Source organism: Vidua macroura, chromosome 4, assembly GCF_024509145.1.
Source record: "Vidua macroura isolate BioBank_ID:100142 chromosome 4, ASM2450914v1, whole genome shotgun sequence".
NCBI lineage: Eukaryota > Metazoa > Chordata > Aves > Passeriformes > Viduidae > Vidua > Vidua macroura.
In genome coordinates, this window is record NC_071574.1 from 15,335,312 (window position 1) to 15,354,300 (window position 18,989).

The window sequence follows — 18,989 nt, forward strand, 5'->3', positions numbered from 1 at the left end:
ACACTGCCTTTGCAAAAGATGACAGGTAAAAAAACCACCTTCAGACAGGAAACCAACTTTCTTCCTGTTGTTTAATCAACAATTACTAAAATGAAAAGGCTTCTTTCTTCTTCACTAAGTAATGATTAAAAGATACACCTTTAGGACAACATTTTGTATGGCAGGAGTATATTCTGTGGCCTATTCTATGGGGGAGTAGGAAAGCACAGGGAAAAAGTGTTTCATGCAGGAAGCACTAAGAGAGGCTGCCAAAAATGAGTGTGGGCTTCTCTTACAGCAGTGAAATGTAGGTAAAATCCCTCCTGCTTGATAAAAACTCCAAAGTGTCATCAGGGGAGGAAAAACAAAAGTAATGATTCTTGCCATACAGGTAGAACATATGAAAAAATGTGTAATAAAACTTCTTCTTTGTGACGCCCCCATCTTTTTCCCCCCCCAGAAAGAAGAGTATAAATACACTGAACAGCTTAATGACAACTTATCAGCTCTCACCATCCATCCCAACTCTAATATTGGCATTCAGATAACACTGACATGATGTGCAAAGTCCTCATCTTTGGCTGTATTGCAGCAGTAATTCTCATGACTGCAGCTTATGGAGCGCCTCTTAAGAAGACTAAATTATCACCCGCTCAAAAAGAGGCACATCTTCAAGCTTCAATAATTGATTTAGCACTCCTGAAAGACATCAACAATGTAAGTGGTGATTTTCTTCTACCTGAAGATTCATTTGTGTTTGGTTTCTTCTATGTAATTTTTTCAGAAAAATTAACTTTCCCCCTCCTTCTCTACAGAATTTTCTTGACTTTTACACACCGAATGACAAACAGGTGAGTTTGAGTTTTCTGTTCAGTTTTAATTCAATTTAGGGAGTGCAATTTCTTGAAAAAACTTCTGCTTTTGCTTTTTATTCTCAAGCATTAAAAGGCTGACATGCAACATTATCTCATTGTGCAGTAAGTAACACAAAAAAAAAAACCTTCGCGCTCCTCCTGCTTAAAACATGCTTGAATTGTGGTTCATGAACAATTTAAAGATGGTATATGAGTTGCAGGAGGCAATACTGTTAACTTTTAATACAGGAAAAATTCTAAGAATGAAACCACTTAGATATAGATTAAAGCAGTATCCATGTGAAATCACCCACATTTTATCTAAAGTGAGGCAGAACCACTGGTTGGTTCTGTTTAAGATGCATCCCATCAATGATGAAACTTGGTTATGCTGTATTTAATTCTCTTAATGAATACAACTTAACCAAACCCTTCTGGATACATAAGCTGTACATCAGGTTGTACGGCATTGAGTTAATACCTGAGGCTTATTCCCACAAGAATACCATCACTGTGGTCACCTCTCTCTGAAGCTCAGCACATCAGCGTGCAATGAGTATTCCAAAATACCGCTCTACCGTAGACAGGCTGCTGATCCGTACTACCTTTCATTCAGCATGCAAACAGCCCAATAAACAAGAACATGAATTATTTAGTACTGGGAAGTAGTTGAAACCTTTATACAAGTTATCTGTTAGCTGCTTTGAACCTCTGGTATGTTTCTAATTCAGAAGGCTTCTCATTTAACAACACTTTTGTTTCAGTATAGATTTAAAGTCAGATTCTGCAACCACTTCCTTATCTGTGTCCTTTTTCTCATGTGCTGACAGCATTAAGACCTGGCTATCTCAGAGCTCTAAGTCTTAAATGCAAATGTTTGGGGTTGATCAGTAAGGTATTGTCAGTGAGTGCCTGAAATAGCTTGCAAAAGTGTGTAAAGTTATTTACCTTATTCAAAAGCCAGCTCTGATGCAGACATTAGATAGAACAACCAAAGCGCATCAACTGAAGATGCCTCCAGGAGAGGCCACCTGTTTGCTAACCCATGATTTTCAGACAGCAACCAGGAGTAAGGCTCCCTTCAGGAGTAAATATTGCAGCTTTGTGTCCCCAAGAGACTGCAACACTTCAAGTGTCTTGTAAAGGTTATTCACTTTTCAAAACCTACAGAATTAAGGCCTCATGTAACATCCCCCACTATAACTTTGAGGGCAAGAAAATGAACTGTAATACACTGCAGAAAACAAATAGTTCCTGAGATGAGGGTAAAAAAACCCAGGGAACTGAGATTTTGAAAACTGGAAAAAGGAAAACAAGTCATATGTATAACAATTTTGCTGACTGTTCTAGGAGTGCAACCGCACAACTCTAGCATGCTTCCTGAAAGAACTGAAGGTCTTGAAACAAGATGTGGAAGAGGAGGACAAGCAACTTGTAATAAATATTGAGAAGAATCTTGAGGATTTTATGGTAGGCAATCTTTTACAAGTGCTACCAAAAAAAAAAAAAAAAAAGGAAATAAATAAGTGTTTCACCGTTAATGAAAAACCATGCTAGAATCAGCATGTTCATGCATCAAGATGTGTTATCAACTCATGAAATACAGGGTTTTGTACAAAAATATGCTAAGATTAACTATGTGAAAACATCTATTTGCATGGTAATCTAATACAGTAAAATAGATTTGAGACCTACTGGTCATACAAGCCAACATTTAACAAAATATGACGTTTTCCTTGCTGAATCATGGAAAGCATCTTGTGCTGACAAAAGCTTGCTTTTAGGAGCATAACAAATATTTACATATCAATGGCTTTGAAAACTGTGCCAGTTTTCAAAAAGGTTTATGACTGGAGGGCCCAGGGATGAATGTAGTACACCCTGACATACTACTAAAGTCCATAGCCTAGAGATCCTTGTAGCATTTTATGAGTACTCCTCACGCTGCAAATATTAAGTTTCTTTTTTTTAAGTTTCTTTTTCTATTAAGTATCTTTTTTGTTAAAGGAAAATCTTTACACAAGATGATGTATCATTGTTAAACCCAGCTAGCAAGAAAGTTATCACCAATCAATGAAATTCTCTGTATTGCAGGACCCTGATTTCTCAAACCCAACATGCAGGAAGTGTGAAGCCAATGAGAAGAAAAAGTTTCCTGAATTTCACCAAGAAATGACCAGATTCCTGCAATCAATGCAGAAAGAAATTGTATAACCATTTTTATTTTTACTGCTACATTATTTATTGAAATATTTAATTCTGAATAATTTATATTTTTTGCCATGTGGCATACTACTAGCTTGTTGTCCATTTTGGGACCACTAAATGTACTTAATGTGAGTGCTAAGAAAATCTGTTCTAAGATCACACTTGATCCTTTCTGTAAGCCCTAGGGGCTCAATGTTGTTTGGAAAACTTATTCATTGTCACTTTGTCAACAATCTGAGACAACTATTTATTGAAAAAGCTATTAGAAGTTATTGTGGATTATATTTAATAAATATCATGGACATAAAAAAATAATGTCTAGAGTCTTCTTTGTTATGATTACTTTCCTTTTTATGGGTCACTTAATACTCAATTTTTTAAAAAACACACAAAAGACGCCAATGAAGCATTCAGCAGTATGCAAGTGTGCAGGTACCAGACTCAAAGCAAGACACCTGCAGAAAACCTTTTTTAAGCAATATACAATGCCAGTTTATGCTGCCATACAGCACAAGGTATAGAGTACCAAATTTCTTCTCAAAAAATAAACCTTTGTTTTTCCTTGAGCTGTACTACTTGGCTACACAAGCTTCCTCTGGGACACATTTTTCTCATTGGTGTAATAATAATATATAGTTCTCAAAATTCTTCAGAGACAGGGAAGCGCTATGAAAATAGTAACACACCAGAAATAACAACTGTGCCGGTAACTGAGGCCCCAGAACAACAAAACTGACATGAAATTGAAGATGAATGTATAAATCCATGTGAACACACTGCATCGTCAGAAATCTTTCTGTGGAACCTCAGAAATGTCCTTACTCGCAATGCAGATGGACTCAGTAATGTGACAAAGAAACAATGTAAGAGCATTTTTTACTACACAAAAGCCCCAAGACAATACTAACAAGGCAGGCTATAATTTATGAAAATGAGCCTACTATCGTTTAGGCTTTGATGTGCTTTCCTGGTGGGTGTGGTATGGAGTACTTAATCTTACACTTAAAACCAGACTAACAATGGAAAAAACAGCAGTTTCCTTGCATGCTGCAAAGAGAAAATGGGTGTTAATGACAGCTTTCTGCCAAAACTGGGAAAATACAGCACTGCCGTCTGTTTCTCTACTCATCATCTCTTCCCACGGTGAAGGAGTGCTCTGTCCCCACCCACAAGGACTCAGGAAAGTAAATACTGTCAGTCACCTCCGCCACAAACAGATAAGCCCCACCCTCTCCTCAAATCAGATGACAGTAATAACAAAAATACTTGAACACAGTAGGACACAGAAGACAAGAAAACAGGCAAGAAACTTCTACATAAGAATTCCTTCTACCTTGGCAATCTTTGCAGAAAAATCCTCTTTACATAGAATCCTTCTTACTCGAAAAATTCTGAAATGCAGCATGTAGAAAGAAACAGCATCATACACAATACATGGCTTTGCAAACAAACCTCTTCCAGTATCAGCTCAGACATTTGTCTGTGGGCAGTGTTGTGGCAGTGCTGCCCCAGCTCTCAGCAACCAGAGAGAGGGCAAAGGAGCAGTTTTCATTAAACTCAATTCTCTTAATAAATAAGGCTTTATTGTTTCCTTAAGCACAAGAGCCCTCAGTTTCAGCAGTTTGGTAAAACCTACCCTGGAGTCAGTCTGTGCAGCTGGACTTCCCACGTGGAATAACCAAAACACTTCCTAAATTCCGAAACAGTAAGCATTAGGTAAGGCACGAACAGTCAAATAGTTCAGAAAGCAGGAAAGTATGGTAAAGAGATATTCACCCATGCATTCATACAGAAGCTGGAGCTCACTAACAATTTCACAAACACAAGCAGTGTGAAACTACATACACTTTTTTTGGTCTACACAGACTGCTTTGGAGTTGGGGTATTCTGAGAGAGCTGCAGGTTTACAGTCATGGGAAGAGGCGGCTTTGCCTGTCCTGGCTCTAGTTTTGGGGATCACATCACTTTTGCACAGTAGCCACAATCTCCTGTGGATTTTCAAAAAATGTTCAGGCTGCCTTGCTCCCCATGTAGCACCTCCAGCAAGAAGTTCAAGACACTTTTTCAAAGAAATACTTGTATAAAGACTGCTGACACAAAGAGCTAGCTGAGGTGTGGGGAAGGTGCTTGTGCCATATATGGTTATGTCTGTCAAATCTACATCTAATTATAGGTAGGTCCACATTCTTAAACAATATCTACAAGATCAGCTTCTGTATTTGCCTAAGCTTTAAAAGATATCTTTAGAGAACAAGGATGTTGTTAAAAGCATCTGAAAATGCATAACAAGGTGAAATTTACTAGACTTATCTTCCTCCTGTAAGTTGTAAAAAAAACACAGAACCCCTAAAAAGAGTTATCAAAATTGATTTCCTGAGCTGCCTTCTCCTGCTTGATTGCACAGCTCTAGCATCAAATTATGTTTGACATGTGCCACAAAATGCATGTGACACTATAGGGGTGTGTGCATATGTGGCATATGACATTTATGTGACATGCATCTGAATGTATGAAGTCTGAGATGTGGTGTGACACAACACAATGCATGACATTATCAAGCAGAGGCAAAACCATCTGTGGGATTGTTTTTGCCCCAAAGCCCAGGGACACATGGCAGCTAATACAGAGAGATGGGGAAATACAATTTGTACCTGAAGGGGATTTGATTTCTGGGTGAGGAGAGTCTGTAATGTTGAATTGTCTAATACTGTATGTATTCTGTGTCCATCTAGAATAGACAGAACCCACAGTGATGGACTAAATTAACTCAACCGACATCTTGGAGAGAGAGCCATTCACTATGGAAATGAGACCTGTGTTCATATGTAAGAAGGATGAATAATACTCTGGTTCCAGGCAGGACAGGGTTAAGTTTCTGCAGTATCCAGGAAAGAGCACAGCCAAGACACAGAGGTCACTCTGTATCACCTCACCTCATTATTAGGGATGAAGGAAAGGGATCCTCTGCCAGGGAGGATTTCCTTCTGGTTCAGAAAATGGTGGAGGGAGCTGTCCATAATTGTCTATTATTGGGGCTTTTCCCCCCCATGTGCACCATCACTGTTTCCAGTAAATTCTTCTTAACTCCACAGCCTTTCCCTTTCTGCCTCCAATTCTCCACTCCAGGTCACTGCAGAAGGCAGGTGAAGGGAGAAACAGGGAAGTAGAGAGAGCAGCATGTGGTTTGGAGAGTCCCAGTGGGGGCATGGAATTGAGAAGTACCATTCCTAAAATACACTGTGTGTCACTCCAACTGTGTGAGTCAGGTAGAGCTCCAGGAAGTGGAAAGAACACTCCCACACACCACCCCACCCCATATCCATGTGTATATCCATTCTTCCCCCTGGACCTCAGTTCTTCTCAAGCATGGAGGGGAGAGGCTGAGCTCAGCCACAGGCTGCTGCTGGTGGTGCTCACCTGCCTCCGTCTGCTCTGTGCCACATCTGCATGATGCACACCTGCTCCGTGTGCCTGGACCTGTTGGGAATACAGCTCCAGCCTCAGCACTGGAACTGCAGCACTCTTACCTCTCTCAAGTTTGTAGGATCACTCATGCTGTAATTACTGAAGTAGCCAAGGAAAAACCTGGACGCAACGTCTCCACGCTTCCATTTACTAGCTTAATGCATGCTGCATATGCTGCTACTAAATCAAAGAACAATCCAGGTAAAAAACTGGACCTATGCTGCTGCCATCAAGTTATTGCTCAAGGACACAGTGATCATGTCCAGCCAAACACATCCTTTTCACTAACAAACATCTCTCTTCCTAAGGCAGCACCTAAGTTCCAAGGAAATTTCAGTTTGTTGTTCAATTAATGAAATGGCTGAAGTACACAAAAAAAGCTCAGTACTTGTACATATTTAAGGCTTCTGGGTCAACTACAGGAAACACCTTGGTGCTGATATGTGGATATTCTCAGCTCAGTCAGAGAGAAAGAGAAAGGTTTTCTAACCAGGCAAGAGCCTGGGAAACAGTTGGGAAAGAATGTAAATAATTCTCTAATCTATCTTGTTATTCACATTGTTTATAGATATGCTCTGCCACTGTGCGTCATTCACTGCACACCAATGGTGTGACATGTTTTTACTCTAAGACCAATGAAATTAATCTTCTCGATGTTCTCTATATATAGAGCAGTATATTTGAAATAAATCAGAGCTCATTTTCTTTGCCTTCTGATCTGGAGTGCTCTGTTCCCGTCCTGCTCGACAGCGCCATCTGGTGACCCCTCGTGGAATTGCAGCGTCGGCCGAAGCCCCCAACCACAGCGTCTTGCGGGGGGGCTTTGCTGCGCAGCTCCACGCCAGTAGCCTGGAGGCTCTGGCCGGACACCTTTGGCCTCCTGAGAGAGGTAACGCTGAAACCGTGGGCCTTCCGGAGAAGGCTTGGTCCTGTCTGGACCGCGGGTCGGCTCTTAGAAGCCGAGAACTGAGTGGGACGGTTTTCCCTGAACTAGTGGACGTCTGCTAAGGGAGGGTTTCCTAACAATGGGGAACCAGCCATCTACGGCTGAACGGGTGGTCTTGGCCGCTTGGCAAGGCTGCGCCCCACAATTGGGTATCCAGGTCTCGGATGATGACTTCATCAGGCTCCTGAGTTGGGCTCGGGACCATGGATTCCCTGCAGACCTTAGTTTCGCCTTTGATCGTAAGGTCTAGAATGAGTTGGGCCGGTGCCTCCTGAAGCAAGTGAGGAGGAGGGACGGCACAGCATCTGCTCTGTTTGCAGTCTGGGCATGCATCTATACGGCCTTGCCTCGTAAGACCCCAAGGAGCAGTGACTCCGAATGGGAGTTGTCGGGAAATGAGGATGCCGCTTCGGTATGCAGCGGTGTCTCGGGAATCAGTGGGCGACAGGCGGGCGGGGCGGTGCCCAGGCCCGCCACGGCGCAGAGTGGGTCTGCGAGAGACGCTGGGACGCCCCGCGGACTTTACATGTCGCCGGGAACTCCTGCTAAGCCCGAGTATTCCCGTCCCTGTGACTATGTTCAGCCGAGATATTCTTTGCCGACAGATCGGCCACTGATTGCGCGGCACGCCGTGCCGCCACAGTCCGCGGCTCCGCAGCCCCCCCGTTTCCAGAGCGCATTCGCGGGGGGGCCGGCGCCGCCCGCAGTCCACGACGCGGTGGGGGCTGGAGCCCCCCCCGACTCCTTCGCTGATGGAGCCTGCGCAGATGTACCGGTCCCACCCTCTAGTACTGCCGGGACCGGCAATGGAGCCTCTGATCCATCCCCTGGCACGCCCCCCGCCGCACGCGGGGGCCTCGGCTTTGCCAACGGGACAGGAGCAATTACCTCCCGGTCCGCCTCCCTGCGCACCGAGCGGACCGACAGATTTGATATCCTTTGAGATACCAGCGCCGGCCATGGCGCCACACCTGCCGGCAGCGGGGTTCGACGCCCCGCCTGCCGCTCCACCCACCGCTCCGCCTGGAGCGAGCCCGCCGCGACTGCTAGCGCCACTCTTGAGAGAGCCGCCGCCGTGGCCCCCGCCCCGGGACCGATATCGTCGCCGACCCCGGGACCGCCAGCGCCGAATGACGCTGCCGAAGCCGCGCCGCCCGCACCGCTTGGGCTGCCGGCGTGCCACGCCGCGGGGGAAACTGCACCCCCCGCGCCGCTCGCTGCGGGCGGGGAGCGCCCGCAGGGCACAGCGGCTCCCATCGCCGCGCTGCCTGAAGCCGACTTCGCTCTGTGATCCACCGCCGCCGGCAGAAGCAGGCAGCACTGTGCTGGACAACACATCCAGCCTGTTTGTTTCAGAGCCTGCATCCAGCCCACCACTCCCTCCGCTTCCCCCAGACTGCCCCGAGCTCTGTCCCACTGAGGCAGAGGCAGCGGGAGCGAACACCGGCTTGGTCCGCAGCAGCGCCACTGCTGCTGCTACCGTGGCTGGGGGTGGAGCCGTGATTCAGTCCATTGTATCCCGCGGCAGGACGGACACACTGAGAGCGAGGAGCAGTCCCTTGTACTGGGCAGGCATGAGTGGTGCCAAGAGCCCCAAAACCAGGGTGGAATTTTATATTCCCGGGAAAACCTCTCCTGCCCGCGCCCCGCGCGTCCTGCTCCTGTTCGCAGAGCGGGAGAAGCGGGGTCCCGTGAAGCTGTGGCTTCATCCATGGCCAGGTGGGGTGGGGGGAGGGCGAAAAGCCGGAGTTATTGCCGGGATTCTTGCAGCCTGGTGGAGGCGTGCACCGAAATATAAAGTTGGAATAGGTCGTCCATCTGTGGGTGGCCATGGAGTGTCCCAGGGACCCCAGATTCAGGGTCCCCAAGTGATACCTATGAGAAGCGGCGGGGAGGGACCGAGCCGCGTGGATCTTGGCTCGGCAGAGAGCCTGGGCCCAACAGCCTCGGCCCAAGTGATTGAATTAAAGGCTGTGGCCATGCCATTTCAGAGATTTCATGGCATTTCATATGTCAGTCAAGTGGTTCATTAAGGACATGACTGCATGGGCCAAAAGCCTTGCATGATTCTTCTATCAAGTGCACACACCTTGCAAAAGCAATTTGATGAATGCCAACCAAGGCTTGACCTGCTGCACCTTACTGGCTGGGATAAATCTGAGAGGCCTAAGGGCATTGCAGCTGTGGCAAACAGATGTTACTCATCTTGCCAAATTCCAAATTTGGCTGATTTGGGTATGTGCACGTTTGTCAATACCTTCTTTTCTGTCATGTGGGCATCTGCTCACACTGGGAAATGGATTTTGACAAGTTGGACTGCCAGTCCTTTGGCAGACTGACAATGAGTTGTTACTATCTTAGAGGTGGTAACTGATTTCTTGAAATTTATACTAAGAGTTTGGAATCTCTTCGACTGTTCTGAGTCAATATCCAAATTGAGGTTTTGATTGATTGGAGTTGATAAGGCTCTTGAGCTGTGTTTGTTCTCTTTCCTGCAAGGGCCCTGCAGGAGAGCACAAACACTGCCTTTTCTTTTTCTTTCTTTAAACAAAAAGGGGGAAATGTGGATATTCTCAGCTCAGTCAGAGAGAAAGAGAAAGGTTTTCTAACCAGGCAAGAGCCTGGGAAACAGTTGGGAAAGAATGTAAATAATTCTCTAATCTATCTTGTTATTCACATTGTTTATAGATACGCTCTGCCACTGTGCGTCATTCACTGCACACCAATGGTGTGACATGTTTTTACTCTAAGACCAATGAAATTAATCTTCTCGATGTTCTCTATATATAGAGCAGTATATTTGAAATAAATCAGAGCTCATTTTCTTTGCCTTCTGATCTGGAGTTCTCTGTTCCCGTCCTGCTCGACAGCGACACTGATACCTCAGCAGAAGACTAAGTCCATACAAAAACCAATCCAGAAGTGCATAGAATGCAAACACACGTGTGGTATGCTATGTGTATGTCAGATTTGTATGTCACTTTCCAGCACCTGTATGTATGAAGGTATAGCTAATGCATTGTCAAGGACATTTATTGAACTTTTAACACCCCTACAAAAAAGCAACACTGTCCTCTAGCCTGGAATATGACGGCCATTCCCAAGCATTCTTAGGAAACATTACATCAAACAAGTAGTTCCACCATATGCCACAAGTAACAGAAAACAAGAGAGCACATTAGGCAAAAAAGGTCAATGATAAGTAGTAACAAGTCAGTGAGTTTCAACAACTTGTGGATCAGCATAAGATCATTCCAACAGAAGATTCTATATATGATATTAGCTGGAAGAACAGATTAAGGAAAGAAACAAACACCAGGAGGAGGAACTTCTTTGAGAATCCTCTAACACTAAGAAAGTGAAACATGACTAAAGCACTACGCACACTATTCCTGATGTACGAGAATACTGCGTAATTCCCCACTTGCATGATTTACAGAAATCACAAACATAATTCAAGTGTATTGTCTAGCTTGAACACACCAGTGCTCACAACACCACACCAACTCCAAACATGGCACTTAACAACACCTTCCCAAAGCTACCATGTTCTTACCAGGACTTAAAATGAAGTCAATTCCCTTGTGACAGGCACCATTTTCCAGGTTACTGTGCATGCAGACAATTTCACTAGGACTTGTCAGTGCAGTGATGAAATCATCTTCAGTGCCGGAGTCCAACTCATCCGTAAGCATTAACATAGATGGGGTTTGAGGCAAACCACAAAAGCTGAAAAAACCTTGTTTCTGGAGACTTTTATACTACCTTGCATTATTTTCTTTCTTACAGCTTTGACACCTGCATGATGCTTTAAACCCACTACCAGAACCAGTAATTGTAACAAGACAGTTGAGTAACAGCTGGTCAGTACAGGTTTCATATTTAGAAGTACAAAAATTATTTTAACTCTTCTAGCAGAAACAATATAAGCTATAAACTACTTGGCAGATCCACACTAAACCAAACTCTTAACAAAGGATGAATGCCTACGAATGAAGCACAGACTGTTAATTTTTTTTTTCCTGAAAGATGCTTACATTAATATGCTTTTTAAAGAAATCCAGCTTTTACTGATTTTTTTCTTTTCTGTGTGCAAAGTTATGAGAAAGGGAGGAAAAAGAAGAAATCAATATAAAGAAATCCTGAAACTATCAGGAAAACAATATGTTAATTCCACAGGGTGGGGATTTGTAGGAGTCAGGGTCAGTGAGCTGAAATGAGGTAGCACTGGGGGGCAAAGCAGAAGAAAGATTTACAAAGCTGTAGGTTACTCCCACCTATGAGAAAACATCAATTTTGGGAAAAGACTGAACTATTACAGATGGTTTAATAACTGCATTTAAACTGACAAGAAGCAGTTCTGGAATTGTTTTCTTCCAGTAACAACAAACTTGAAGTTGAATATTTTACTACTCAGAACTCTATTTACTGAAACAGATCATTCAACAGACTTAACATCCATCAATCAATCACTGAACTGTTCAATATGTGGAGATTTCACAATCCATGATCCATAACTGTGTTGCTCTAAATAGCTCTGCAGCAAGCTTTTAGCTTCTTGGTACAACTGAGATTTAACCTAAAAGAAGAGAAAAGAACAACCTTGAAAAAATCTCAAGAATTACAGTTACAGAGATCCATGTTCTTTACCACCAACATGTAATAAGCATGTACTAAGCATGTAATAAGCACAAACATTACAAAAATGATACCTCTCCCTGTGTCAGCTCACCTTTGCCTCATGGTATGTTGCAAACTGTAGCAGGTCACCCCGTCCTGCTTCCCTGGCGAGCATCCTGAAGCGGCTGAACATGGCAGCCTTGCACAGGCGGCTGGCCAGGCAGGTGCCACTGCGGAACGGGGAGCTGTGGGCAGAGCGGGGAAACAGGGATGGAACTCGGGAACAAACGCACTACAAGAAGATTCTCTGATCCTTACAGGGTTTTCCCCTCCTAACACTTTGTGAATGCCATCACACTGGAATCCATCTCAATTAGAATCTTAATTAGTTTTCTGCATTGTGAAAGCTAAAACATTTTTGCTACTACAGGCAATGGACTACAGATACCTTCACTGAGAGAACCGTTTTGTTTGGTATCTTGGTATATCACTGTGAACTTAAAAGATCTCTAAAACTTCACCTAATCACAGGATGCTTTCAGCTAACACGGGAGAGAATTTCTCTCATAGCTTAAAAAAATGAATACTCCAATAAACCAGCACAAACCCATTATATCCAACAAAATTAATTTAAATGCTGACCTTTCAGTGGTTTTCCCACTTAATCCATCCACAACCTCCAGAGATGCATCTGACAATGTCCAATTCAAACTAAGTGACCACTGGTTCAAATATGTTTGGATTGGTAGTGCAGCTTTCACCAAGTAAATATGAGATCTATTGACCAGGTAATGCACGGGAAGCTTTGAAATAAGTTCATCATCAAGACGCTGCTTTATGGTTATGTCCAGTCCTTTTGTATCCTTACAAATTCCATTTCCTAGTAAACAGGACAAGATCAGCCACATGCAAGTACATCAAATTAAATCATTAAAAATGCAGATTTTTCTGCATTCTTAATCTATTACAGTCATTTTTTCCCATAAAATTCATGTTTGTAAAGATCAGTTCCAATATTCAATTCACATAATAAAAATCATTTCCCAGTTTCTCCTCCAGAGGCACCATTATTTTCATTGGATGCTTTCTTTTTTTTGAAGCACTATTTTTCACCAACTCTATGTTCCCTGCTAAAATAGAACTTCAACCATTCAGACTAGAAAATATGTTAAGGAGTTTGCCCACATTACCTCATATCCAACAGCATTTCTGACTGCCCACTAAATAAATACATTTTGGTCCACTGTATCTCAAGGAACAATTCTGTAATTCTTCAAAGAATTTGTGGTTTAGTTCATGCTTTATAAAACACAGTCAAACTGGAATACAAAAACACACAAACCCCCCACCTGCAAGTTGCACTGAACATACCCACAAGAATGTTGCTGATGTACACGGGTTCAATGAAGTGGCTCAGCAAGGCTCCTTGAAGACCAACCACCTCCCACTTGGTCAGTTTGTCACCAGATGACATGCTGCTCACTCTGACAGTCTTGGGGGGACAGCAAACAGCCAGGTAAATCCTGCCTTCTAGAGCAACATGCAGACTCAGTTCTTCACTCGCTTCGTAAGCAGATATAGACTGGGGACCGAGATGCCTAAGGCAGGGCAAGAGAATGCACTTCAGTGAGAAAGCACTCTGATCAGAGATTACAGTAAGTGGTATCTCATGCTGTTTCTCAGAAAAATAAAATCAGTAGATCTAGGCCTTGTATTATCTTTAATGTGTGTGATTCTTAGAAATGCCAGATTGAGTTGCTCAAGTGCCTAGAATACTGAAATCAGTATTTAAATAGGAAACAGCCACCAGCTGTGCATGCATTAAGAAAATCAGCTGCAAACAAGCTGTCACATTTTGTCTACTCACACTCTTAACAGAAGTTACTTGTGAAAAAACAGCTGCAAGGTTCTTGAAATTGCCTTTAAAATGTAACTCACGCTGTGATTCAAAATATTTAAATAAGAAGATACAACACCTGAAGGAGACAAACCAGTGGCTGTTCTGAAGCAAAACAGCTTTTTCCCTTGGTTACAAAGGGGTAAGACATCAAAGCAGAGCCTTTTGTTTCAATTCAAGGCTTTTTGTACTCCAGTCTTGTAGTGCATACGATGGCATTAAGTCACTGCATCCACTTGCTCAGTAGTTAAAATCATTATCTAATAGTATTTCAACAGTATCTTGAGAAAGGGGTTAACAGGTCTGTAATAAACAAAAGCTCATCCTATAACCCATGTAGAAGATTTTTGTATCATCATATTGAGCTGTATCGCATATTTATCACTACTACTCTGTACTATAATGTTCCCTAAACAAAATAAAAATTAATCTTCCACTTTATCTCAGGAAATGCCACAGTACTTACACCTCTGATTTTAACTGAGCAGTTCCTTTTGGAAGCTGGTTCATGTAGAGAGAGAGTGTTATATTTTGCTTTAAGGTAAGCAGCTTTGAGCCTGGTGCTGTGCAAAATATGGATCTCTCTGCCTTGGCTGGATTTTTGTTATAGAACAGCAAAAGATGCCTGTACAAATATCTAAAAGAAAAATAAATTACATATTTTACACTATATATATATATAGATATATGTTTATAGTATTGTTTTTTTTTTTTTTAACATAACTACAGAATCCAAGTGCAGAAGTGAAACTGACACAAACTGGCCACAAGGGAAGGATTTGCAGACATTCTCACCTGAGCAGGGAACGCCTGGCAGTGACAACAGCATGGCTGTCGTGCAAGAGCCTCCCACAGGACTCGAAGCGCCGGCTGTAGTTGCATTCTCCTGTCCCCAGAGCTACCACCTCATGCTGCCCACCTAAAACCAGAGATGGTGGTGGGTTCACCTGACCTGGCTGCCCACCAAGCTGCTCCCAAGTGCTCAGTGCTCTGTGGGAACAGGTTTCCCACTCCCCAAAGCTCACAATCAAACCAAACTTGCCCTTTTCAATGATGAAGGCAGCCAGGGAACTGCCACAGCTTTGGTACTCGGGGTGTTGGGTAGTAAGGCGGTTAAATACTTCCTCAAGCATTTGTGAGAGTTTTTGATAGATACGTTCTCCTAATTGAAACAACAGAATCCATCAAGACACAAATTTGCAGGTAGCAGAAAAAACAGGTATGAGAAACTTGCCAAATTATAACCCCGAACACATGGTATAAGCACGACCACACGTATTTTCAGGATTCTGATGATCCTCAGGATTTAGAAAAGCTCAAGACCATCCAAACACTTGATGCTTTTATCATCCATTATAGTAACAACAGATACAGCCCAAATATGATCACCTACTGCACACTAGCTCAAGTAAGGACAGAGAATACTGTTTCTATTTCTATCACCTGGACTGGTGACAGAAATTCAAGCAAATTTACTCAATTCAAGCAATTTACTCAAGTTGTGTCCTTTTGTAGAACAGTCCTAGTAATATTAGTTCTTACAGCCTTCAAATATGTTTAAAACAATATTATCAACCGAGAGATCACTTACCGTACTAAAAGATGAAGAAATTTTAAAAAGAAACTATCTGCTGAGCAATCTGAATCAACAGAGGAAAACCAAGACTATTCCTTACCAGTCCTTGAAACACAAGCAGAGTTTCCTGGAGGTCGAGGCTCATCAGGAGCACAGGGAAAATCTAAGAATTTAAGAACATTTTGAAGTGGGATGGACATGCCTAATTTCTAAACATGAATCTTGCACTACTTGCAGCAAGTCAAGCTTCCTAATTCTCTATTAACTTCCTCATCTGATTCTGAAGTCCTTGTAAGCTTAGAATGATTCAGACAGCAAAACACAAAAGAAGATAAAATATTATGGCAACTGAACTCTGTTGAAAGCAGTATCTCAGTGGGAAAGTCTTTTAACATAAAAATTCAAACCCACTTAAGATGCACTTCATGTTGCTGCACCTAGTGAGGAGCAAAGCAAGCGCAGCAGCAATGAATTCATTCCTTCAGTATTCCTGGCATCAGTTGATGCAACTCTTAATACATAAATGAGAAAAATAAAGAAGAGTTTCAGAACCAAACTACAGATTTGCCCCAAGGATTCAAAAATCCTGACAGAGGCCAATACTGCAGCATTTAATAAAACCACAGATGTTTTGCATAGGACCCTATTAAGCCAAGCATTTCAAGTTCTAATTAGGTGTTGCTACAATATTTACCTGAATCTTCAAAAGACTTTGCCCCTGTATTCTCCAAGTTAAGTAGCTCAGCAAGAGCCAGTTTAGCTGCATTTAATTTAGATTCCTTCTTGTTCTTTCCCAGCCCAGTCTTGTAGCAAACACCATTTATCACAGCACAAAAGGCAAAATAAGGCCTTATGACATCACCTTTAAGGGAGAAAAGCAGACACGATCAGTGAAATTATTTTAAAGCACTTCATCCATAGCTTTATGTCCTTATACTAACTCCTAGAACAAATACAAGACAAAAAGACAATTTTGGCCAAGGAAAACCCTCATCCCTAACCTCCCCAAAATTTTTGGCAGCTTTCACTTAATGCACTCTTCACAAAGTTCTGTTAACAGCCATAATTAAACACAATTCACCTGATTGATTTCTGTAGCACCTCATAATGAGAAACAGCTGCGGAGGCAACAAAAGGGCAGCCAAAACTCAACATATGTGGGGGTAGTGCAAGCAATAGTAAAAAGGTTCAGCTGTATCAGCACCAGCAAATCAACTCAGATACTCTCAAGGATAAGCCAGCACTACTTTATATGGTAGCAGAAGTGTTTACCTGCCAAGCTTGTTTCTTTCAATTCAAGCTGCAGGTGGTGTATTTTGGCAAACAGATGCAAGGCAGATACTGAGTTTATTACTCCCTGTTTGTATCTTTCAATCAAATCCAGGTCTTTCAGTGAGGGAAGGGCTGAAAATATGGTGGTGTCGGCTCCTTTACAAAGAAAAGGTCCTTAAACAAAATTAAGGAGAGAACTTAACACACTCTCTGAAAATCTCCTTACAGTAAATGCTTTTCAGATGCTTTTTAAAAAAGCAAACCAAAATTTACTGTAGAGCATTACTGCTTTGTATTGAACTCTACATTAGCAACAACAGCAATTCTAAAAGTGTCTACATCCCCTTTTAGAAGCATCAAACCTTTTACTGTAGTAAAAAAAAGTAATCTCTGAATATAGACAGTTATATTACAAAAAAATACAAAATATATTCCTCCTCCCCTCTCTTGTAAATCAACAATCAAATCGAGGTTGCTAATGGCAGATACCAAACAATGCAACCTGTGTGTTTTCCACATAAAGCTGGGCAGCAGTGGGGACTCCTTGTTGTAAGACACTATAAAAGTTTCAGCAACCACTGGATGGATGAAATCATCAGCTTCAGGGGGTGTGATATACCCAAGAACAACCACCTCCCAACCAAGAAGTAAAAGAAACCTTTTAAGAGTCTTAACAGGTGCCTTTACTGCAACACAACTACTCAAAGTGACACAATTCAAAATACATCCTGGGACATCTCAAACTGCAGTTAAACCCTTCCACAATGTTATTTATGAAAATTCATGCAGCAGAACATTCTATATTTTGTCACTCTACAGTACTTTTTAACTTGAACTTTATAATTAGGTAATGCTGCAGAATACATAGGCAACCCCAGAACAAATGGCTAAAAAACTTCCAGCACAAAAGACTTTAGAAGAGGAGGGACAAGTTTAAGGAGATGGCAAAAAAGTCATGTAAGAAAACACAGCAATAAGAAAAAGGAAAGTTACTTTCAACAGCATTAACAGCCAACCCCGGTGTATAAACTGCAAACTATACCTGGATTTTTCATCACCTCTGTTTCACTGCATGTCATACAAGGTGGAGGATTCAGCCTTGCAGTCACAGGCTCGGAGAGATCCTTTGAAATTGGCTGTCTGAGAACCTCGGGGGACAAAATCTTCTCAGGTGCGGGGTCGAAGGCGAGCATTGCCGCACCCTCAAAGCAGCCATTGCTGCTCGCCATTTCCGACCGACCTAGGGAAACTTAACTCACTAACGCTGCCAGTAGTAAAAACACCCTGCAAAAACCCCAGCAGCCCTCCTGGTCAAGCTATTTCACAGGAACACTAGGAACAACTCGCCCAGGGCTGGGGTAGAACCCAGACCCGGTGTCCTTCCCCATATGGTGGCCACTTCTCCCTTTTCTTAGACCACCTTCCCTCACACCTAACGCGGCTCGGCCCCTCGAAGGACACACCAACTCCTCAAGCCATCTCTCCTGAGGGAGTGAGGGGAACTGAAGCAGCAAAGCTGATCCCTCTCAAGTTTCCAGGACGAGCCCTCGCTGGAGCTGAAGGGTTTGGTACCTGCACCTGCTGCCCTCGTCCTGCTGTGGAGGGTTCCGCAGCGCTCACACCCCGCGGGCAGGCAGAGCACCCCTGAGGGCATACGAGGCTGGAGGAGCCGGGGAGGTGCGAGTCACCCTGAGCCGACGTCCTCCGACAGCCGAGCAGCCCTCCGGCCCTTCAGAGCCAGGGGCGGCCCCTCACAGCCCTTCCCGCCCTTTCGTGAGGGGCGCGGCCGAGGCGCGATGCCGCAGCTGTGGCTGAGGGAGGAGCTGAGGAAGCAGCTGCAGGAGCGAGGCCGCCGCTAAGTTTTGTCCCTGTGCTGCCGACTCGGCTTCAAGAGCGCTTCCCAGCCACCTGCTAGCCTTCCCGGCCCCCTGCTCGCTTTCTCGGGCCGCTCCCACCGAGCAAGGACGGTACCCGAAGCCGCCACAGCCGTCAGGGACCGGGAGCAGCTCCTTCCTTGATCCCCGCGAAAGCGCCGCGTCCCCGCTTCTCGGGTCGGGGCGGCGCTTCCCGCCTTCCGGCTGCTTCCCGAGCTCCTGGCGCACGGCCTCTGGGCTTTACATCACTTAAATCAAAATCTGCAAAGTTACACTTAAAACATTCTTCTTCTTGTTC

At 43.5% G+C, this 18,989-nt stretch overlaps 2 protein-coding genes across 5 annotated transcripts; one reads left to right on the forward strand and one right to left on the reverse strand.

The window, feature by feature from the left end:
• Positions 1 to 534: 534 nt before the first annotated feature.
• On the forward strand, positions 535 to 7,514 carry LOC128806228 (uncharacterized). Its single transcript, XM_053975641.1, has 5 exons — positions 535 to 696; positions 795 to 830; positions 2,184 to 2,303; positions 2,928 to 3,041; positions 7,257 to 7,514. Exons 1-5 carry the CDS (start codon positions 535 to 537, stop codon positions 7,512 to 7,514), a joined length of 690 nt encoding a protein of 229 aa, XP_053831616.1.
• A 2,955-nt stretch (positions 7,515 to 10,469) lies between these two features.
• ADAD1 (adenosine deaminase domain containing 1) lies at positions 10,470 to 18,946 on the reverse strand. Of its 4 annotated transcripts, none has more exons than XM_053975260.1 (12): positions 18,789 to 18,946; positions 17,860 to 18,057; positions 16,818 to 16,991; positions 16,240 to 16,407; positions 15,646 to 15,708; positions 15,012 to 15,131; positions 14,765 to 14,888; positions 14,436 to 14,606; positions 13,444 to 13,670; positions 12,715 to 12,952; positions 12,185 to 12,317; positions 10,470 to 12,031 (listed from the first exon to the last, which is right to left on the reverse strand). In XM_053975260.1, the coding sequence occupies exons 2-12, from the start codon at positions 18,044 to 18,046 to the stop codon at positions 11,918 to 11,920; spliced, it is 1,719 nt and encodes a 572-aa protein (XP_053831235.1). In that variant the 5' UTR covers positions 18,047 to 18,057; positions 18,789 to 18,946; the 3' UTR covers positions 10,470 to 11,917. The 4 variants fall into 4 exon arrangements, with proteins under 4 accessions (XP_053831235.1, XP_053831234.1, XP_053831236.1 ...); XM_053975259.1 differs by having other exon boundaries at positions 18,390 to 18,946; XM_053975261.1 differs by lacking the exon at positions 16,818 to 16,991 and having other exon boundaries at positions 18,390 to 18,946.
• Positions 18,947 to 18,989: the final 43 nt, after the last annotated feature.

Excerpts from the sequence above, each read along its gene's own strand:
- ADAD1 (XM_053975259.1), bottom strand. The coding sequence starts at position 18,471 with ATGCCCTCAGGGGTGCTCTGCCTGCCCGCGGGGTGTGAGCGCTGCGGA. Across the intron at positions 15,132-15,645 it reads TGCTTGTGTTTCAAGGACTG|GAGAACGTATCTATCAAAAA; the intron begins GTAAGGAATAGT and ends TGTTTCAATTAG. Across the intron at positions 12,032-12,184 it reads CAACATACCATGAGGCAAAG|GTTAAATCTCAGTTGTACCA; the intron begins GTGAGCTGACAC and ends CTCTTCTTTTAG.
- LOC128806228 (XM_053975641.1), top strand. The coding sequence starts at position 535 with ATGATGTGCAAAGTCCTCATCTTTGGCTGTATTGCAGCAGTAATTCTC. Across the intron at positions 697-794 it reads TCCTGAAAGACATCAACAAT|AATTTTCTTGACTTTTACAC; the intron begins GTAAGTGGTGAT and ends CCTTCTCTACAG. Across the intron at positions 3,042-7,256 it reads AATCAATGCAGAAAGAAATT|CGCCATCTGGTGACCCCTCG; the intron begins GTATAACCATTT and ends CCTGCTCGACAG.